This window comes from Trematomus bernacchii, unplaced genomic scaffold (assembly GCF_902827165.1).
Source record: "Trematomus bernacchii unplaced genomic scaffold, fTreBer1.1, whole genome shotgun sequence".
Taxonomy (NCBI): Eukaryota; Metazoa; Chordata; class Actinopteri; order Perciformes; family Nototheniidae; genus Trematomus; species Trematomus bernacchii.
In genome coordinates, this window is record NW_022987616.1 from 1,730,039 (window position 1) to 1,750,498 (window position 20,460).

The 20,460-nt window shown below is 40.0% G+C and overlaps 1 protein-coding gene across 2 annotated transcripts; it reads right to left on the reverse strand.

Moving 5' to 3' along the window:
- Positions 1-216: 216 nt before the first annotated feature.
- On the reverse strand, positions 217-19,530 carry LOC117483993 (NEDD4-like E3 ubiquitin-protein ligase WWP1). Of its 2 annotated transcripts, none has more exons than XM_034132392.1 (25): positions 19,363-19,530; positions 16,899-16,955; positions 16,536-16,627; positions 16,207-16,345; positions 13,985-14,109; positions 13,495-13,647; positions 13,230-13,302; positions 11,130-11,314; positions 10,513-10,936; positions 10,195-10,290; positions 9,792-9,966; positions 8,388-8,442; positions 8,087-8,171; positions 7,493-7,621; positions 6,967-7,039; positions 6,535-6,606; positions 6,177-6,265; positions 5,815-5,974; positions 5,496-5,629; positions 4,786-4,926; positions 4,569-4,689; positions 4,267-4,371; positions 3,742-3,838; positions 3,551-3,623; positions 217-3,024 (listed from the first exon to the last, which is right to left on the reverse strand). In XM_034132392.1, exons 3-25 carry the CDS (start codon positions 16,603-16,605, stop codon positions 2,925-2,927), a joined length of 2,874 nt encoding a protein of 957 aa, XP_033988283.1. In that variant the 5' UTR covers positions 16,606-16,627; positions 16,899-16,955; positions 19,363-19,530; the 3' UTR covers positions 217-2,924. The 2 variants fall into 2 exon arrangements, with proteins under 2 accessions (XP_033988283.1, XP_033988282.1); XM_034132391.1 differs by having other exon boundaries at positions 13,486-13,647.
- Positions 19,531-20,460: the final 930 nt, after the last annotated feature.

Below are 20,460 nucleotides of genomic sequence, written 5' to 3' on the forward strand. Positions count from 1 at the left end.
CTCTGCAAACCACTCAAGATGCATCCACGTCTATCCAAAATGTGATCACTTCATCCTATTAAACATGACATTTTCATAATTAGCAGAAGGAAGATATGACCAAAATCGTTACTTTGGACCACAAAATTCCAAGTGGATGTTTGTGCCATATTTTAAGAAATTCCCTCTTTGTATTCCTGAGATCTTGTTGACAATTGAACAAAAAATATAACCAGCTTTAAAGATAATCAGATACATTATTTATTATGGTTCTTTCGACAGGCAAGATCCAATCAAAGCAAAGGATGATCCAATCAAAGCAAAGGATAAACCAAGAGCACATTGATTTTTCTTTAAGAACAGAAAGAAAGGTTGTGAATCCTGAGCAGAAGGTCTCTCGTCCCCCGATAATCACACATGGAAAAAAGAAAAAGGCATGGTCATGGAGGGGGTTTATTTACTTATTTATTTGTATCTCATAAATCCATCTCTCCATTAAAATGGGTTGAAAGCAGATTAAAAATGAATCTTCTATACACATGGTCTCCAGTAAAGGGGCATTCTGTACAGTGTAGTTGGTGTTTACAGTGTGTATCTACACGCGATATGTTACAGGTTGGATGCGTTTCAGGTGGCCTACGCTGCAGTCAGCACAGAAACAAGATCCCTGCTGCATGATCACATACTGATTGATGTTCAGTAACATGACTCAACGTTTCTCTCCAGGTGAAACTTCCTCTAACTGGCTGCAGTGAAGGCAACCTGAAACGTCCCATCTATTTCTGATAGAAACAAAAGGCATCACAGATTTCCATCAATGGAGCGGCGGCTCTGTGTAAATAATTATAATATTTAAGTACTTTATTTACTTTCATTATCTTTATACAATGAATATTCACATACACAGTTGATTTTCTTTGATTACATGTTTCTGTTCAAATTAAGGAAGCACAAAGTTCTGCAGTTTTGACTTCTCTTAAGTCGGCTCCTTTTGCTACAGTAAATGTTTTCTTCACACTGTCGTCCCTCTTTGCAGCAGGGACAGCTGAACGTGTTTTATACATGACTGATAGCTCCTCCTAGAAGAAAAGTCAGCTTGCTGCTGTTTGCAGTGGCCTGACAACATAACGCCAGAGAAAAGAAGGAAAATGGCATGCCGCTGCCATAGCTGCATTTAGACCACTGACTGAAAGAATGAGCACCAGAGTTTAGAAACAATGGATGGTTAGACGATGAAAGCAAACGACATGTCCCCTGAAGAGTTAACGGAGATAAAGGACAAAGGGGAAAGTGGGGGTGCAAAGAATTAAAACACACAGAAGTCTCATCACTCTCCAAACAGGCTTGAGGCTGCTGAGGAGTTGCGTTATTTGGTCTGTGGCACTTTAGTGTCTTGTTAATCATTATTTGTATGTTAAAGGCTATTTTCCTACAACCTAAGGGATGAACACACATCTGTTTTAAACTAAAGCTAGCTCACCTCAGGAGGAATGAGACTGAACACGGGCTGGATCAATTAAATGGTACGATCCAGAAAGTAGGCTCAGCATGGCTTAAAAGTTATTTTGTCTCCATTACACACCGACTTAATTTGACAGTATTGTTATATTCTAACAATACCATACAGGTTTATGACCCAGTCAATACTTTCAGAAGCCCATCACTTCCCATCAGCCCCTCAGAAAGTTGTGTTTAATGCCTATTTTTATTTTACCTGGCCAGTTTACACTCAGTTTGCGCTCACTGCATGCACCATTTTTTGTTGCTTTTAAGTCATTTAAGACATGACTTATGAAAGGTTTTCTTTAAGTCCATAACCTCCTTTATGACCTGAAAATCATTTCCATGTAACTTTGAAATGTTTTATGCCATATTAGCTTCAGTTGAGTAATAAATGAGAACAGTGTCTTCAAGTTCGTGCACAGATGTAGGAGATGCTCTTTAGACCTAATTACAACACAAGATGGCTAAATATCATATGCTGTGTTTGGTTTCTGATTAAAACATTTCATTTCATTATAATATATTTTACTATTATAATACCTATAACAGATGGGTTTAAGTACATTTTATCAAATAAGGATGCCATTAGATCATCAGCCAAGCACACAGGACCCATTGAGCCAGAGTCGTTTTTTTACTTTTTTGTGGAATTGTTTTTGTTGAAACAGCTTAATCTTTAAATAAAAACTGAGAATGTGTAGACTGACTTGCTAACTGCGTCATTAGGCAGCAGTGTAGGTGGCTTGGCTCACTCTTTTAGTAGCCTTTCTCTGCAAAATGAATGAACTCGCATCTTTATCCAAGGACAGATGACGGTGCTTCTTACTGGTGTCCAGAGCCTCATTGAGTGAGAGGGTTTCTCTCTGCAGTATATCCCCAAACACTTTTGATGATAAAGGAAAGAAGGCTCATTAAGCAACAGAGCGTCCATGCTGAAATGTCTGTGTGTGTACAGTGGGTCTCAGCAGTCTTCTTTTCTTCACAGGCAGTCATGCAAGCACGCAAAAAAAAAAAAGACTATGATTCAACAGGGGGGAAAATAAATTCAGGCACCAGACCCCAATACTACTCTCGCCAGTTAGAAACTCTATAGAACTAGAGCTTTAAAAGAAGATCGCGCTTCAACTATAAAATCCTCTCCAAAACACTTTTTAGTCTCTTTTAAAAAGCTGCAGTGGGGAGAAAAAGAACAAAAAGTATCCAAGAATTCTGTTTGTAAACAGAGGAGCAGAAATGCTGAAATGCTTGCATATTTCATGATGGGGTTTCATATAATATTTTAAGGGCTAGGAGGGAACAGGATTGCGGCAAAAACGATGCTGCAAATTAAGATTTGGTTTAAAATGACAAAATAGCTTATATACATTGGTGGTTATCTTGTGCAATTCTTTTTTTGTTTCTGTTTTACTTGGCTGAATAAACAGCGATGGGGGAGGGAGGGCCTATTCTTGGCCAAATCCTTCGGTTTCCTCGATGGCAAAGAGCAGCTTCTCTTTCAGCTGCTCGAAGCTCTTATAGGGAGGCAAGTCCAGGCGGTTGAAACTGAGACAAAAGGGGAGGATGAAAGATCAGCATAAAGGTATGGAGTCTTAGTTATTCGATGAATTGGTTAGTTTTCTTTCCCTCGCATTGATTACATATTAACCAAAGGATATTGAAAGCTTTTTTAGTAAATCGCAGGGCGGCTTTGATTAACTTTCCTGACGTACTCATTGAACAAATGGCAGTGACTGGAATATTTCTGTGAAACTAATGGAGGATCCAGTGTTAAATATCAGTCCAGTCAGAGCAGATCACAGCAAATCCCTGTGAATAGTCATTTACTGAAATCACATATAGGCAAAACTCTGGTCCCCGATTTTACAGACTGTACAAAAAAATCTTAGTTTGGTTAAGATCCTCGGATAAAAGGATCAATTTAATATACTTGAGAAATGAGAGTAGTTATTATTTCCTCTAATAACTAAAATCATATTGTTATTGCGAAATCATTCAAACTAATTGCAATATTAATTGCGATATTTTCCAAATGGCTCATCCCTCATCAGTGGTAGAGCTTTCTACTCACCATGTGTGGCTCCGAGGAAGCCACGTGTCCTTCCCCACCTTCTCAATGCAGAACTTCTGCGGCCCGTTACTTCCTGCGATGCAAAATAAGATGAGGAATGAGGACATTTAAAACAAAAAATAGACAAGTGCGTAGTTTGCATGTGCAACTCTTGTTTTGTGAATAATTGTGTGGTTCTGCGCGTCACTGACCCATGAGTTCAGCGAAGCCGCCCAGAGGGAGTCTGCAGGTACCAGTGACAAACTGCATGAGCCGCAGCCGCACTTCGTTTTCCACTTCTTTCACCAGCTGCAGGAGGAAGTGACAGCACGCACACACACTCATCAGGGTCCACACACTACTGACCAGACAGGCTGTCAACCATCAGATGGCCTGAAACATTTCTAATAAACGGTAATGAATAAATGGTATTGGAATGAACGTTCAATTCACAGGATCTGGTAGACATTTGTGCAGTCAGCATGCTTATGGCACATTCACTTAAAAAGCTGGAGAGTGGCATTTAACTGAGACAAGGCTGGAGGCACACATGTAATCATAATGCCATTTATTCAGCATCTTGATATGCCAAACCTGTCCATTGCTACCCTGATTTGACCACAATTGTGCCTGAAATCTGAAATCCTTTTAACAAATGGGGAATGGGATCGTAAACGAGAGTTGGGTTTATAATTTTACCCAGTTTTGAAACGAGGTCTGAGTTAGTTTGACCGTACCTGCCAGAACCAGATGATCTGTTTGCTGTTCCGTGTGTAGTGACGGTACACTGTGTTTCTCTGCCAGTCCTGAAGGTCTACCTCCTGCATGCCGCACAGCATCACCTGGATCAAACACATACATCAAAGTCAATCAACGAACCGTGAAACACAAAGTATTTTAAGTAATGATGATTGGGTTCAAAGCTCTGCGGAGTTGGGCAGATTATTGGCATTAAAACCAAAAGGCACAACAGAAACATGGTCATTAGCCTCAAATACAGCTCGTCGTTGCACTACCAGCATCAGGATCTGCTGCTCACCTCAAGTTCCTTTTCGTCGAAGTACTGGAGCCACTGAAGTGGAACCACCTCATTGAAGCCGTCCAGAAAAGCTTTGGTCTGACCTTCAACCCCGCGGGAGAACCTCCACTCTGCCATAAGGCTGCAAAAATATACTTTGTTAGTTTAAAATGTACTCGAAATGATGTGATGAGGGCAGATATAGTTGGCATTTTGATAAAACAGCTGTTAAACTGACCCGATGTACTCCTCCTTGTTCTCCTCGGTGACTAGAACATTGGTGCCGTCGGGTTTGAGGTCATGAGAAGTGATCTTCCCCAGGATCTCCATGTCCACTGAGAAGTACATCTCCAGACCACACTCTTCAATGTTGTTGTCCCTGAGAAGAGTAAAGGAAGCAAGGGTTGAAAACATTTATATGGAATAGCAGTGTCTCATTCTTTATACATTTATATACAACCATGATCTTTGAAGGCTAGTTTGGCCTCCTCTAGAGGTCAATCAAAGTATTTAAAGTGTATCCGTCTAAAATTAAAAAACGTACCAAACTCAGAGAAAGTTGAAATAATACATCTTATTTTTGCAGTTTTAGAAAAGTGACACTTGTCTTTTATTCTTTATTAGGAGTTGGTTTTTTGTATAACTCAATGTTGTTGTTTAACAGCTGTGTCTTTATATTAACAAAGTGACGTTAAAAGGTTTTTTTAAAAGTCTGAAAATGAACATGTATTTGGTGATAATTATAAGTAACTCTATGAAAGTGGAAAATAATGCTAATATGTAACTTTATGGATGTTAGCAGAAATGTTTATCGTCTAAAGACATCGGAGCTAGTGAGACACAAGTGTAAAAATGCACACCGACTCTTTAATCAAAGTGTTTACCAAAATGAAATGAAAAACTGACACATGTACATCCTGAAGGCTGTGCAGAGCAAAGACACATTACCTGATCCATATGAGTGAGTTGTAGAACTCTGGGTCGATGGACTCCAGGTCTTTGAGGATAAGCTTCTTGTTCAGCATGCGTTTGTAGAAAGGCAGAGAGAAGCCTGTGTCGATGAACTTGCCGTGGAAAAGTGCCTGCAGAAAAGAATTGTTTGTTTTAAAAGAGAGAACTTAATAAACTTCAACTTCTTTGTTTCAACATGATTTAATAATTGGTGTTGATTCATGTTTATTTCTTATTTGAGTCAACATATTTAAAGTAAAAACTGAATTTGTTATGTTGCTTAGCAGTACTATTGGCATGTGTATGTGGGACTTGCCATTGCGATGAAGCGGCCGATGAAGCAGAAGTAGGAGAGGTGGTCCGGGTTGATGGCTGAGGCCGGGTTGATCTGCAGACAGTAGTTGCTCTTGCCCGCGTACTCAAACAGACAGTACATGGGGTTCAGCACTTCATGGGACAACAAGAAGAACCACTCTCTGCAAAGTGGGACAAAAGACCGAGGCAAGGAGAGAGGACGAAGATTAAAGTGTATTTCGGGTAATGAAAAGATAAAAAAGGAGAGAAAGAGTAGGAGACAAGAATTGAACATAATCAAGAACTACTTACATTTTGCAACAAAAACAAATGTTCTAGTTAAATCATTTTGAATTCACAATATACTTTTTTTGTGTACATTACCTGGCTAAGCCTCCATAGTCCAGACCCTCCTCTCCTCTGAAGATAACGTAGAGTCTCCTCCTCAAGTCGTAAGGCTTCAGGGCCATAATCTGATAAACAGAGAAAACACACAAGATCAGGAAGTGACATAGGATTCAAGGATTCAAGGATTCTATTGTCATTTGTGCATAGCTACAGTGAAGTTATGACAATGAAAGTCTTCGGCACAGTTGCCACCAGTTTGTCCAATAAAGCAGAGGAAAACTCTTGAGATAAACTCTGAATGTTGGCTGTGAAGCATCACGGCACTTGATTTGCATTACTGTGTGTGCTGTTTAGCATTATTTTTAAGCGCACAGTGGTAGAAGGATCGTCTTACTTGCTGGAAGGAGTCTTCAAACAGCGTCTGTCTGGAGACAGTGATCTTCACATGGCTAGGGAGAGCATTTGACTGAACACAGACACAGAGGGGGGAGATATGATTGACAGAGTTAAAAACACATATTCATAATATAATAAGATTGGCATTTTGTCATCTGAAAATCATTGCAAAAGAACAGATTCTCTCTCAAGCCAGAACAGAGACATTCAAAAAATATAGCTCCGCCTCAAATATTACAACTTAGGAGCACAAGTGTAAACGAGGGACTGAAAGAGAGCACACATCACCCCAACTTTAAAGTCTCTGCAGGGTCTACTGGTCTGCTTCAGAATTGGATTACTTTTTGTTATTCAGTCCTGTGTTAATTGACTTTTGTTGTTATTGAGAACCAGTGATGGCGTGATGGAGAAGGACAGAGCAAACACCTACCTGGCACAAGTAGCGAAAATGGGCAAGCTTCCACCGAAAACTGCGTTCATAAGCAATCTGAGGGCCTTTGGTGCTGGAAAAGAATGAAAACATTGAAAGAGATCAAACATAAACGCATAAACTGTTAGATGCTAGTCAATGGATCCTCCAGGGGGTCAACATCTTCCACATATAATGAAAAACAAATACATGGACGGGTGAAATATGAACTGGTATGATCTCTTGAAGTATTCCGGAGAAAATTAAATAAATGCCCTGAACATCCCTGCGGGCAATAGAATCTTTGAAATGAAATACCACTAGAGAAACATTTTTGTTCTGAATTAATACGTATTTTCCTTTACTTATTGGAGCTATATGTAGAAAATTCAAGCAAAACATGACTCCATCTGGTCCTAGTAAAGTGTTCTCTTTGCACAAGCTCCCATACATTCTTCTGGCGACGGACAAACACAGCTTGCAGCAGCTGCTTCTGTTACATTGGAGGTAATGTATAGCACAAAAACATGGGAAAATATGTTCTTACACAGAGGATTTTCCAGTGCGGGGGTCACTGAAAGTGGTGGTTCGCGTGTTGTGATCCACAAAGTAGCGGACTCCTTCCCTTGTGTAACGGATCTCCCAACCTTCAGGAAGAGGATCCTCATTCTGTAGCCTGCACACACACACACACACGGCCAGTTATATACAGGGACTGACAACTGTTATACATAGAAGATATGTCATAGAACAAGCTAAATCCAAAACACTTTTAATACATATTTTTAACACATTTGAAGTGATTTGAACACAGACATTAACCTGTGGGTTGTGATCTTATGTGTAACAAACTAAAGCTGCTGTCAGATTCAGACAGGCAAGCGCCATTTACATTTGTAAAAGTGACACAATGATAATATTTTGAACGTGGACAACACAATTCCACAAGGGTATAAACTCTACCTTTCTGTTTAATCTGATTAGAATAATATCAGGCCAGGCACCTTAAAGCTCCAGGGCATGCTTCTGTTAGTTATAATGCATAATATGACTTTTGTATTGACTTGTATTTCAAGTACTTTCCCACTTCACTACAGCGGCTTTGTGAAAAACAAAGTTGATATTTTCTTTCTCAGCTTACCCTTGTGTTCGGGGGTCCTCCCACTGCGTTGTCTTAGTGCTATGGTTGACAAAGTACACTCGGTCATTGGAGTCCACTCGCCTCTCTAAAGTTGATAAAAACAGAGTCAGGAATCTGTAGATTAAAAGGCGTAATGGACACTGTGGCCCCTCACTGCGGCGGGACATGTCAGATTATCATCAGTGCTGACAGCTGAGGGAAGGCTTGAGAGGAGAAGGAACTATTTCCCTTTTTAAGAACAGTACATACAGACACCAAGTGAAAATAAGTTCAGTATTTAGAAGAAAGAAAGTGAACTCACCCCATCCAGGAGGTAGCGGGCCAAGAGGATCATTCTCAGCAGACATCATGGATGCCTGAATGCGAGGGATGCACACAAACACATTCATTTAAAAAACAGGAGGAAGACACAAATCTGGTGAAAAAAAAAAAAAGAGACTCCACAACAAGGAAACAAGGATCTGGGAAATGAGATACGATCCAAATGAAGTTTTGTTGCTGGGAGAAAGGCCTCTGGTTGCTGGTTACTGCTCAATACCTCCCAGCTGTCTGTCTTATGATTTGTGTTGTAAACTAATCATCATCAGTGAAGATGACATCACTGCCGAGATCAAAGACTTAAGAGATGGACCCTATCCGAGATAACCAGATTAGGGCAGAGGAAGGGGATGGCATACTTTCAATTCTGGCAAGGTAGAATTCTCAGGTAAAAGGAGTTGAGATTTGTATGTGTGGGGTTGCAAAATAAATGCAATAAATTGGATGGAATCTAGAATAGAACAAAAATATATGTTTTCAAACTCAAATCAGAAGCTGGGATTTGATTTCTAAGGTCATCAGGATGAAACGATTGATTATTGACTTGCCAATTAGGAAAGAGAAAACATAGTTGTGAGAAAATATTCCAGATCATTTTTCTTTGATTTACATCCATATTGTAGAATCAATTTTGAATTAAGGCTATTTATTAATAAAGAATGCTTTCACTTTTGTCAAACTCACATTGTTCTAATCACATTAGTATATGCAATTCAGTTTTAAGTAGGAATAGGAACGCCTGCACTCTATAATGGACAGAAGAAATCAATAACTGAATAAAAACATTCAAGACTTGAAAGGCCCAACAGCTTAGTAATTATAATTATATACACTCAGTAATTATAACATAATTTGTGATTTGTCATTAAAGATATGTAAAAGATATTCTTTGAAAAAGACAATGGGGCCATTTCAGAGTTTAGATAATGGGAAAAGGGTTCTGGGCCATAGAACATCCAATATCTGAATCATTACAAACAAAAGGCCAAGAGATCATGGAAATCACAGATCAACAGAAACTAAATTATCTTTAAAGATATCAGAAGTGGTCTCATTCAGAGCCACACAGATCTTCTTTGTTTTCTGTTTCACTGGGGAAGCACTCGGGAATGGTTGAAGTTACGACTTAAAAGGGAAACGAGCTGATAAAAGCCAGATAGATCCAGTGTTGTCGGGTGATTCAATAATGCATGGAGTTATTTTAGTGTCAAATCTAACGACTGGAGTTTTGCAGATACAAATTAAATGTATGTACAGTGTCATGCCACAGTAAAACTTTAAATGAAAAGTAACAATGATGAATTAATTAATTTCACAGGTGTAAACTTCTAAGAAAAGAGGGGGTTAAGGGGACATGAGGATGTAGGAAGGGTGGGGGTTGACTTACAGAGTAGAGGTATCTCTGGTTAAACTGGTGCATAGCTCCCTGCAGCTGGCTGCGCTGGCTCTGCCACTGCTCAAAGTTGCGGACCGACTCCATGGTGGGACGCTGCCATGTGGTGGTGCGGGTGTTGTGGTCCACGTAATAGATCCTTCCCCGGTCATCCACACGGCGCTCCCAACTGGCAGAGTGAAGGAGACAATTAGCACACAGGCACACAAAATGCAAGTTTCAAATTAATGAGCTAGCCTGGAACGTGATGCAAATATAAAAATGAAAGTGACCAATAATGGAGACCGATGTAAGAAAGGCAAAAATCCACTGGTAAAGCGTACTGATGGACCCATTAAAGTTACATTTCTGAGAAATGGTGATGACCACAGAAAGTGAGCAAGAGAGAGGCACCCACCCTGGTGGTAGTGGCTGTGGTCTTTCCCAGGTCGTAGTTCTGGTGTTGTGGTCGACATAATAAGTTCTCCCATGCGGGTCTTTCCTCTGCTCCCACCTAAAAAACAGATAAATGAGGGGGACAAAAGAAGGATTGAAACAAAAAGCTACATAAAGTTGTTAGGAAGGACAAAGATCACGAGAAATGTAGTAATAACAGGTTTAACTATTATTGTGAAATATGACTGTGTGTGTTTTGGGTGTTTGACACTTCATATTATAATTGCTTTGGTAAAAAAAAAGGAATGTGAAAGTCAGTGAAAGCAGATTTATTTTTTACCCTGGAGGCAGAGGGTCAGGGGCTCCAGCATTAGGGGCCTGTTCCCTGGGCTTGGCCCCGTCTGTAGTTACGGCTGTACTGCTGCTACTGCTGCCACCGCCTTCTGCTGAAGCATTCCCGTCTCCGATTGCTGGGGGCGGGGAGGACGATGATGAGGAGGTTGTGATGGCGGGGGGCCCCTGTGGCGGGGAGCTGAAAGTGGAGGAAGCAGCAGCAGCAGCAGTGCCATCAGTAGGCTTAGCAGAGGAGGAGGCTGGAGCCTGTGTGGAGCTTAGCAGGGTTTGGGGGGTTTCGTCTGGCGCTGTGTTGGGATCTGGCGGGGCGGAATCTTGATTGCAGTCCTGGTGGTCATCTGCAGGGGGCGGCACTTCTCCTGTTGTAGCAGACGATGGCCCGAGAGCAGCGTCACAGGACTCTCCATTGCCTGCAGGCAGGTCAGAGAAAGACAAAGGTGCTGTTCACATGCATGGATTAATACCTCACCCACCCAGAGGTATATATCATGACATGATATCAGGAAAAATTAAGCATTTTACACAAATATTGAGAAATCTCCATCCCAGTTTCCTTCAGTCCAAGTTTATGTCCAATTATTTTGACATAAAGAAGAAGCTCACCTGTCCTACTCTCTGGGTCACTGTCTGAGGGTCGGTGGACTGGGGTGGAGTTGGGTGTGACGTCTCCATTGACGATCACGTGCCCAAGGGAAGCGCTGCAGGAACTGGAAGGCACCTGAGAGCCCAAACCATTGGTTGCCGAACAGGAACTGGACCTTGGGCGCAAGTCTGTACCATTCACTGTGCTTTAAGAAAAACACAGAAGAAGTTCAAAAACATTGATCTTGATACACAAACACAACACATCAAATTCTATAACTATAATGATCATTTTAAGAGCAAATCACTTTTTGTTTTTACTACAGGCCCAAAACAGGCTTGTAATCAAATTGAGTTACAAGGCTTAGTGAGTGTGAGCTATGTGTGTGTGCTACTTTCACTGGTGTGTGTGTGTGTGTGTGTGTGCGCTACTTTCACTGGTGTGTGTGTGTGTGTGTGTGTGTGTGCTACTTTCACTGGTGTGTGTGTGTGCGTGTGCGTGTGCGTGTGCGTGTGTGAGATTAAAGACTGACTTGACATTGAGACTGTTGTCTTGTAGGGGTAAGGACAGGACAGAATAGGATGGCTTAGTGATGTGATTGGCACAGCAGAAGAGGCCCTTTTGTGAGCCAGGAGAGTTAAGAAGGTGCCACAGACTTTCCCACACCAAGACCAATACAAAAACAGTCGTATGACTCGAGTCCAGGCATTGTCTAGGCGAGAGGTTGGTACGCTGCCAGCAATACAACTCAATTGTCAGAAAAACAAGCCAACAACCAAGAAGGGAAAGTCAGAAAGGGTCATGAATGAGGTGAACTCTGATTTTACTTCTCGGCATATCCGCAAAGCATAATTTGACTATACTACACAGACACATTTCCCACCCAAAATTAGCACTATGATGTATTAAAGCAGGCTTAAAACTATGAGACCATAAACATGTAAGGAAAATGTTACTGAGTTAGTCAATTAAATTAAAGCTGAACACCTAATGGTTAAATTCTGTGTACTTAATATGTTATAGCTTGATATTAAACCGATTTGAAAATGTTGACATCGGCCTATCGCCCTTTTGGAATATGTATCTGTATCTATAATACATTCATTCATAATTGTATTGATGTCTAAATGTTTATATGTTAAATACAAATACTACAGAAACTAGACTTTCTGTTTTAGTGTTGGAACCTGAGAAGAAATTGGTAAGAAGACACACAGTTTGAATTTAATACAACATTGTGCTCCTGTGGCCAGCATTGCCAGTATCAATTGTTTTGACAGGCTATAAGACCTGGCGCCTCAGACTCCACGGGAAGGGTCTCACTATTATCCATCTATTACAGATAACTGAAATGAAGGGAAAGAATGACGGATACGCAATAAAGCAAAAAAAGAGTACAATAAAAAATTATAGTAAATGAAGGGAAGGCGAGTGAGGCTCAGGACATTAAAAGATTTTAGTAGTAAAAAATAAATGAAGGGAGGTAGATTTAGTGATATGAAAACAAAGGTGAAGAAAGCAAGCGAGTGAAGACTGACGATTAACACCCAAGAATAAAAGTGATATAAGACCACATTAAGACAAAGGGAGGAAAGAAGTAGGGCAGAGGGTTCCCAAAGAATCTTCTCCCAGCTAATACATGTTCACCTCTGCTCTTATAAACTGGGAGTGCAGTCATATCTTGGGGAAGAGGCAACGAGTTCAGATCAAAACCAGCACTGTATTAAAACAGCCCTTTTTTTTCTTCTGGAACTCCCAGGGAGGGGAAACACTGCCAGGTTTAAAATATACACGTTTGTGTCTGCAGTCCTCTCAGCAACTGCAATGCCGAGAGGAGCCAGGCAGCCACATCCCACTCACCCCCCCACCCCAACCTCCAGTCTGTTGCATGAGCAGACCTGATTCCTTAGTGGCTTTACCAAAAAAAAAACATTTGGAGTGAAGGGCATTTTCGCCGTGTGACAAATACTAAGAAACTGATATCAGTAGGGCAGCACAATAACTTAAAAGCAAGAGAAGGGGGATGCCAGGGTTCAAACAAATATATAAATAAAGGATATGTATGACAATAATGTAGAATATGCCCTCTTGTTCATGACATGACTCAAAAGTTTGTTTACCTGCTGGCAGCCATTGAGCAAGAGGAGGATGAGTCTCCATTTTCATGGATGGCATCGCCATTCTGTTGGACTTCTAGGGGTTGGAGAAAACAATGCAAGTGATTGAGGGTATGGGTTAGGTGATAAATTACCAGTATATTCATCTGTATGCATGCATCTTTTTTTCTCTCCCTGTGCTTCCTTGTCATACACCAGTACACATTGTAATGAAAATTGGCCAACCCACCACTATCACCCACCCCCAGTGTTAACATACTCAGCTCACTGGTGCCGTTTGCTGCATTGCCGTTGGTAAGCGGTGCCAGTTCCTCCTGGTCAGTAACAGTCAGACCGTCTAGGTAGACAGTCAGCTCTCCTGTGGGAACCACAGCCCCCTTCTGCTCCACGCTCAGCTTCAGCACCTCCTTCACATTCTCCACTGTACAGCCCAAACAGGGATGGTGTGGGAAGAGGAAAAACAATAGATTGACACCAAGAGAAACATAAAGCAAACCATGCTTCTTTTATAGCGTCCTATCAGTGAGAGAGACACATTTATCTGATATCTGTTAACCTTAACAAGAAAATGTTGTCATTGTGATTCTGATTATTAAAAAAACTGTAATAATCCTCATTAGCTAGTCCACCTTTACAGTTCTCGAGTCTGCAGTTGTCTGGTACTTTAGTCACTATGCCACAAATGTATTTTTAAATAATTAACACATCCAACCCTATATTATAATACAGGTCTGTATGTTTGATGTGGCCTATCATACATTTCCTGTCATGCTGCTCCAAGGCTTGAGTGAGGTCCAGTGTGGCTCTGCCCAGCAAAGCGTCCGCCTTCAGGGTGTGGTGACTCCATACTCTGAAATCAACCTGTGTGTGCGGTGTTACATTCCTAAAAGGTCAACAACAAAAAAATACACATATGTAAATCTTTAAGCCTTTAACAAAACTTGCACATATTTACGACTTAATAAGAAAAAAGGCCAACAGTCAAAACATAGCATTGCTCAAGTACAGACTGGACGTGTCCTTGCTGCAGGAATGACTGATATATTCTGCTCACATAATGCTGCTTCCATGTGTTTATCTGTGCTTAAAAAAAATGAACACTACGCAGCACAGTCAATGTTTTCAAGGTTTAGCGCATCAGTCTGAAGAGAAATATCTAGGCTTATAGCCTAGACGCCGTGGGTAGGACTCACAACAGCTTGGCAAACATCCACGGTGCAAACACAGGATCACAAAGAGAGCACCACTCTGTCCTGCTCGCAATAATTACCCAATCAAGAAAATAAAGCATTGTCTCTGGCATTTAGCCAGGCTACCCGGTCAAAGAGCTGTAAAAGTCTAAAATAATACAATGAGCTCTTTGTGTTGTCATACAACATTTCCCTTGTTACAATAATTATCACATGAACCGCCAACCTTGTGTGTGTTACATAAGGATACAGAAAAATACCTAGAAAGGAGGACAGATCTGTTTTCTGTCTTTATCTTTATCGTGCGATCAATAAAAATGAACTCGATAACTTTTCTGACCTCGATAAATTGCTGTTTACATGCGTGTTTGTATAGATAAGGATGCGACCAGCATTTTAGCCAGGTGCGCTGTGTCTGCCGACCTTGTTTTAAAAAGGTAGCAACAAAAGCTAGCAATACGACCAACCTTAAACTGCACCTGAAACACAACCACCCCATTCCGTTTTCCCAGCTGGGAGCAAACACGGCAGCTGGAGATGGAGAGCCCCCACCTTCCCGCCAGTTTACAATCAAAGATGCATTTGCCCGACAATGCAAACATGTTGTTGTTCCTTGCTCGAAAACTTTGAAATACAGATTTGGATATGGCCTGTTGAGGCATCTGGGTCTTTGTATGGACAGTACACTTGACTGTTGTTTTAAGGAGGGTTTTTTTGCTTGTGAGAGACAATGTGTGCTTATATATAGATATAGATATAGATATAGATATAGATATAGATAGATAGATAGATAGATAGATAGATAGATAGATAGATAGATAGATAGATAGATAGATAGATAGATAGATAGATAGATAGATCTGTGCTCTGAGCTCTGTTTTCCAGCCTGAGTCTATTTAATCTATTGTTTTGGTTGTGTGTGATTTAATAAATGTTTTATAATTGAATACATTTGTTTTATTTATTATATATAATTTATATATTTGAATATGATTTCACATTTCATTTGCTATGTTGAATGTTCAATAAAAAGTTCTGTTTGAAAGGATGTACTTGAATTATTATTATATATTATCATTATGTCAGTGGTCTAAAATGGTCTTACAACAGTGCCGACAATATTATCGTTTATCGCAATAATTTCCAGGAAAATGTATCATCCAACAAAATTAATTATCGTGACAGGCCTATCTTTATCTCAGCTTTTCATGATCAAGGGCCATTTGGAGGTTAACATGACTCTCTAGGAATATTCTTTTTAGGGGGAGTATGAGATGACTATTCTTGCATAGCAACAAATATCTCCACAGTGCTGTAAGAAACGCAATTTTTGCTATTATAGGGGAAAAACCCACTGGCTTGTTTGCATTTCTTAAACCTATATTGACGAACCACACCAGGAATTGCATTGTTTTTAAAAACACCTGTTATAAACTATGCTCGGTTTCCCTCACGATCACGATCTTCCAAATGACGTTGCTCAGAGTGTGATCGACTGCATATTGTTGTGGTAAGCTCTGGGAAAAGGAGAACAATTATCTTGTAAGAAGGCTTGTACCCACAGTCTACTTTCAGTGGGACAGACTATGGGAAAACATACTTTATGTCTCAACTCAGAGATCTGTCTGTTTTATCTTCTCTGAATTCTAAAATGACTGGAGATTCACGAGTTGTCCCTGGCACTCATTTAGGAAACACACTGTGAAGGTGAACTTTTGTATATAACATTCTCTGACACACACATAGACACAGACAAGCAGATACAAAAGAGGTAAACTGTTGCTTCTTACAGAGTGAGCCTCTCATCCCATTTAGGACTGGAGGAGCTGTGAGACTTTGCTGTGCGGCGTGACTCCCCCTCCGCTGTCACCTCCACATAAATGGCTGTCCCAAACAGGCTCTTCTTCCTCTTGATTTTGGCACAGGAAACTGGTGGTGTGTACATAAAGGGAAGTTAACAGTATATAGTGATTTTTTCCTCTTAAACATTTTACAAATTCCCTATAAAGTTGACAATATTATTCAGATACACAGTGATTCAATATGAGCTCTCCAAGGAAAGGACAGGGTCAAGCCCCTAAAGCAACACTGCAATTCCAGTATAGTGTCTGGGACTCACCGATGGCATGGAGCTGTGTCGTTCCTCTGTGGTTATGGCTGGACTCTGCTCTGGATGAGGCCGTGGCCATGTCATATACCACAGTGGGAACCCTTAAAAACCGCACAGACAAATAAAGCAAACTTCAAACCCACAAGACATATAGCCAGTAAAATCATAAAAAGGAAAAACGTAAACTTAGCAGGGTTTCTATAAAAATACAGGCTGTGAAAAGCTGTTTCTACACATTTTAAATATTTGGTTGAAGTTTGTGATTAAGGTTCTTTCAGCTCTTAGCTATTAACATTTTTATTTCATTACGTCTATGATTTGTTTATCCTCCCAATTGCTTCCCATATTATAATCAACACAATTTATACTTACAATTGGCGTGTGCTGCTAGACCCTCTGGTTCAGCCCACTCCGTGTCCCATGGTTCTTCTAAAAGACAAAAGAGCAAATTTTTAGGAGAAGGCTGAACTTAGTTAGTGCATACTGCAGGCATTCAAAAAATGATTCTTGTTACAGTAGAAGTCAGCCATTAAACTCTTTATTTTTCAGGGGTAACATCAGACCTCACAGGAATAATAGAGTTTATTAGGCTCTAACGTAACTATGGTTTGTTACTTCCTGGTTCTACTATGTCACATTAAGGGTACTTGCTATCAGAAGCAAAATTACATAATAAACAGTTGAAGGGTGGTCAGCTTTGTTTTCACTTTTCAGCTGTTGAGTTACCTGAACCTGTTTTAAACCTGTCTGATCACTCACTGCAATGTGCCCAGTTTTTTGCAAGGCTGTACAGCTGTGTTTGAGTAAAACATTCTCTATAAACAAAGCAGTCAAATCTGTTCTTCCTACATCATGCAGCATCATTTGACGTGCAAGTGACGTCTGGAGGCATGAAGAACAACAAACTACTTAAGCTCAGGTTTTTTTGTGTAAGGGGGAGTGTTGTAGGTGCCATTAAGAAACAAACTTTATGTACTTGTAAGTTCCATTGTGTAAAAAAGGTTACGATGCGCCTCATTTGGATAGTGTTGTTCTGGAGTAGTTACTGTACAAAATCAGAGGTTCTCCATATTACAGGCATCAAAGATTGTATTGCTTCAATCGACAACATAATCCATCAACGCTGATTGGATATCCACATAAAAAGTGACAAAGCATACCTTTAAGGATCCCTAATGTCACACGTTTTGCACACCAACACAGAAACTCAGAGCTACATACATAGTATTAAGAGTTGCCTACACTGGAATACATCTGGGCAGACAATGATGTCAAGGGGGGTGTTTGCATTTGCCCTTCAACCGTACAACACAGCTCAACAAAACTGGGGGATAAATAAGTAATAACCTCACTAGCACAAAACAAGAACACTAAGCCATAACACACTCTAGTGATCCTAGAATCTTAGAAAATGAATTGTATTAAATAACAACAGGAGGCAATGGAAATGTCATCTATACCATTAAGTTGCTGCTAAAGTGACAACTGCCTGTGAGTAATTTCCTCCCATTGAAGCACTAATATATACAGTAATATATACAGTTTGTGAGCACCTGAGCTGTGAAACGACTGTCTAAAATACAATCACCAAGACAGTATACAATCTTTCCATTAGACACTGATACAAATAAGTCATGTTTGACTGTTTCTCTTTGAGACTAAGGCCATCCAAAGAAAATGAATGTAAGAACACTGGGCTTTAGTTGTATTGAAAAGGATTCCAATCAGGTATTAACTGAGCCCAAGTTAGTCCTAGTTAAGGACATAACCATTAGGCCTATGGGCCTAAAATGTTCAGTCTGGACTGTAGAGTGAAAGTGGGACGTTGTTTTTGTTCTGTATTTATAGAAGGTGTATTGAGAATTGAAACAGTGTTACATAGATAACAGTATGCCTCATGTCAGGCCTGTGTTTACCTGTGCCGTAAGTCAGGTATTGTGCAAAGAATCACCTTGTAGACAAAAATGTTTAAATGTAACCTTTGTTTCTTTTTTTATTAAACAAAGTTCAGTAAACAAGCCCTTGGATAATTAAATAAAACGAGCAGATTGCTCTCACTTTAAAACTATCTTTACACAATATCGTTATGTTAACAATGACTTTTGGGTAAACACAAACACTGACTGACAAAAACTCTAATGTTAACGTACATTGGCTAACTTTTGGCAGTCTACTGACATGCTAACGGTAACGCTAGCTCACAAAGTAAGGGTAACGTAAACTTGATAGGCAAATAATTGTCCTACGGATAGAAGTCTCAATTTAGGCCATGTTTAACGTTAAGCTTATGTATTCAGCAGACATGTCATATAGGTACAGTAACTGCTAACGACATTTATTAGCAGCAGTAGTCTGCAACGATAGCTAGTCAGCTAGTTAGCTATCAGTAAGTTAGCCCACTTACTGTTAGCCATTAAAAAAAAATCCCCGTTTTAGTGACATTTGTTTGACTTAAAAACGTACCGCTGGCTGACTATCCTTCCACCATTACGAAATATAACTAGCTAGCCAGGTGGTAATATCCTCACATAATTGATGTACTATATGTGTTTGTTTAGGCAGTACACCTTGCAGTAAAGCAGACACCGCTAGTTTAGCAAGCTAACGTTACAAACTTAGCCAAGTAAGCTATTATTCAACTGCAGCCAACTAGCCGGCTTGCTAACGGTTTCAACGTTATTTAGCAGCTTTGTTAGCTGTTCGCCATAATTGAGCTAACGTTAGTCAAAACAGTTTGACTGGATGCGGAATACAGACTTGTAAAGGACTCATTTTTGACATTACAAGAAATTGTTTGGCATTGGTTAAGTTAGCTACATAGGCTGCTTTGTTTTACCTTGTCCGCTGTTCCGCTCCTTTCCTACCAACTGCGTCTTTGCGCTACTAACGTTATGGTTTTCGGTAGAAAGCCCAACCGTTTAGGCCCCACAGCCTGCTAGGGTTCTCTTGCCATCTCTGTGCAGAAGCCTCCGAGCAGCAAAACAAACGGGCGACAGACGCGCCACCCCAAATATTGCTGTGTAATAACACGGGACACAAGATTAAGTCCTTTGAGTCAATGCATTGGATATTATGTATGTACATTGTTGTTATTGCACAACGTTCGATAGACAGTTAGACCAGACCAAACTTTCCTGTGCGTATCATCAATAACTGTAATTTAAATATAAATAATGTGGGGGTTTTTTGTTCACAAAGAAAGACACTATTTTTGTCAAATCAAACGCAACACATCATATTATATCTTATGTGAATTATAACTTTGAATTATCTATTTTTTTGTATTCTTATATTGTACAATTTTATTTATTTTTGTCAAATCTGCAGCAATGTTGCTCGACCTATTATCTTTTATAGATTTCTAAACCAGGTGTAAGGAAAACTCAATAAAACCATATGAAAAGAACAAATTATTTTTAAAAGATCACTTTGGTAGTGGCAATATAAGTAGCCTAGATATGGATTTATTTTAAGGGATCACAAGCCAATAGCTATTTTACGATAATCCACACCTTGTTCTCTATTTGTTCTGTCCAAGTGATGGACTTTCATGTTCAAATGTGTTGATTTAGTAAATACCCATTCCAGACACTCCACACAGAGACATTTTTACACGTTTGGCCCCAGCTGGTGTAATCTGTCAACTCAGAGGCACTAGCTGCTCTTTTTGGCTTCTTTAATCGCTCCTGTTGTGGTGTGCCATATCTCATATTCATGATTCAAAGATAAGATACACATTACACATCATCCGTGATATAACCCATGGTCAGTGTGTGTTTTTGTTCTTTTAACATCTGATACCCAGCACAATCTGGGCATATGTAGGTTTTTATTCCCTTAGTAACGATAAAAAGAAGGTTATCTTTTTGTAGGATTGAAATTCAGATATTACAGTAAGGCTTGTACTGTACATAAGTCTGACAAATAGTGGATG

Coding starts and splice junctions, on each gene's coding strand:
- LOC117483993 (XM_034132391.1), bottom strand. CDS start 16,605: ATGGCCACGGCCTCATCCAGAGCAGAGTCCAGCCATAACCACAGAGGA. Junction 13,303..13,485: donor AAACGGCACCAGTGAGCTGA/GTATGTTAACAC, acceptor TCCAACCCCTAG/AAGTCCAACAGAATGGCGAT. Junction 6,266..6,534: donor TTGAAGACTCCTTCCAGCAA/GTAAGACGATCC, acceptor TCTGTTTATCAG/ATTATGGCCCTGAAGCCTTA.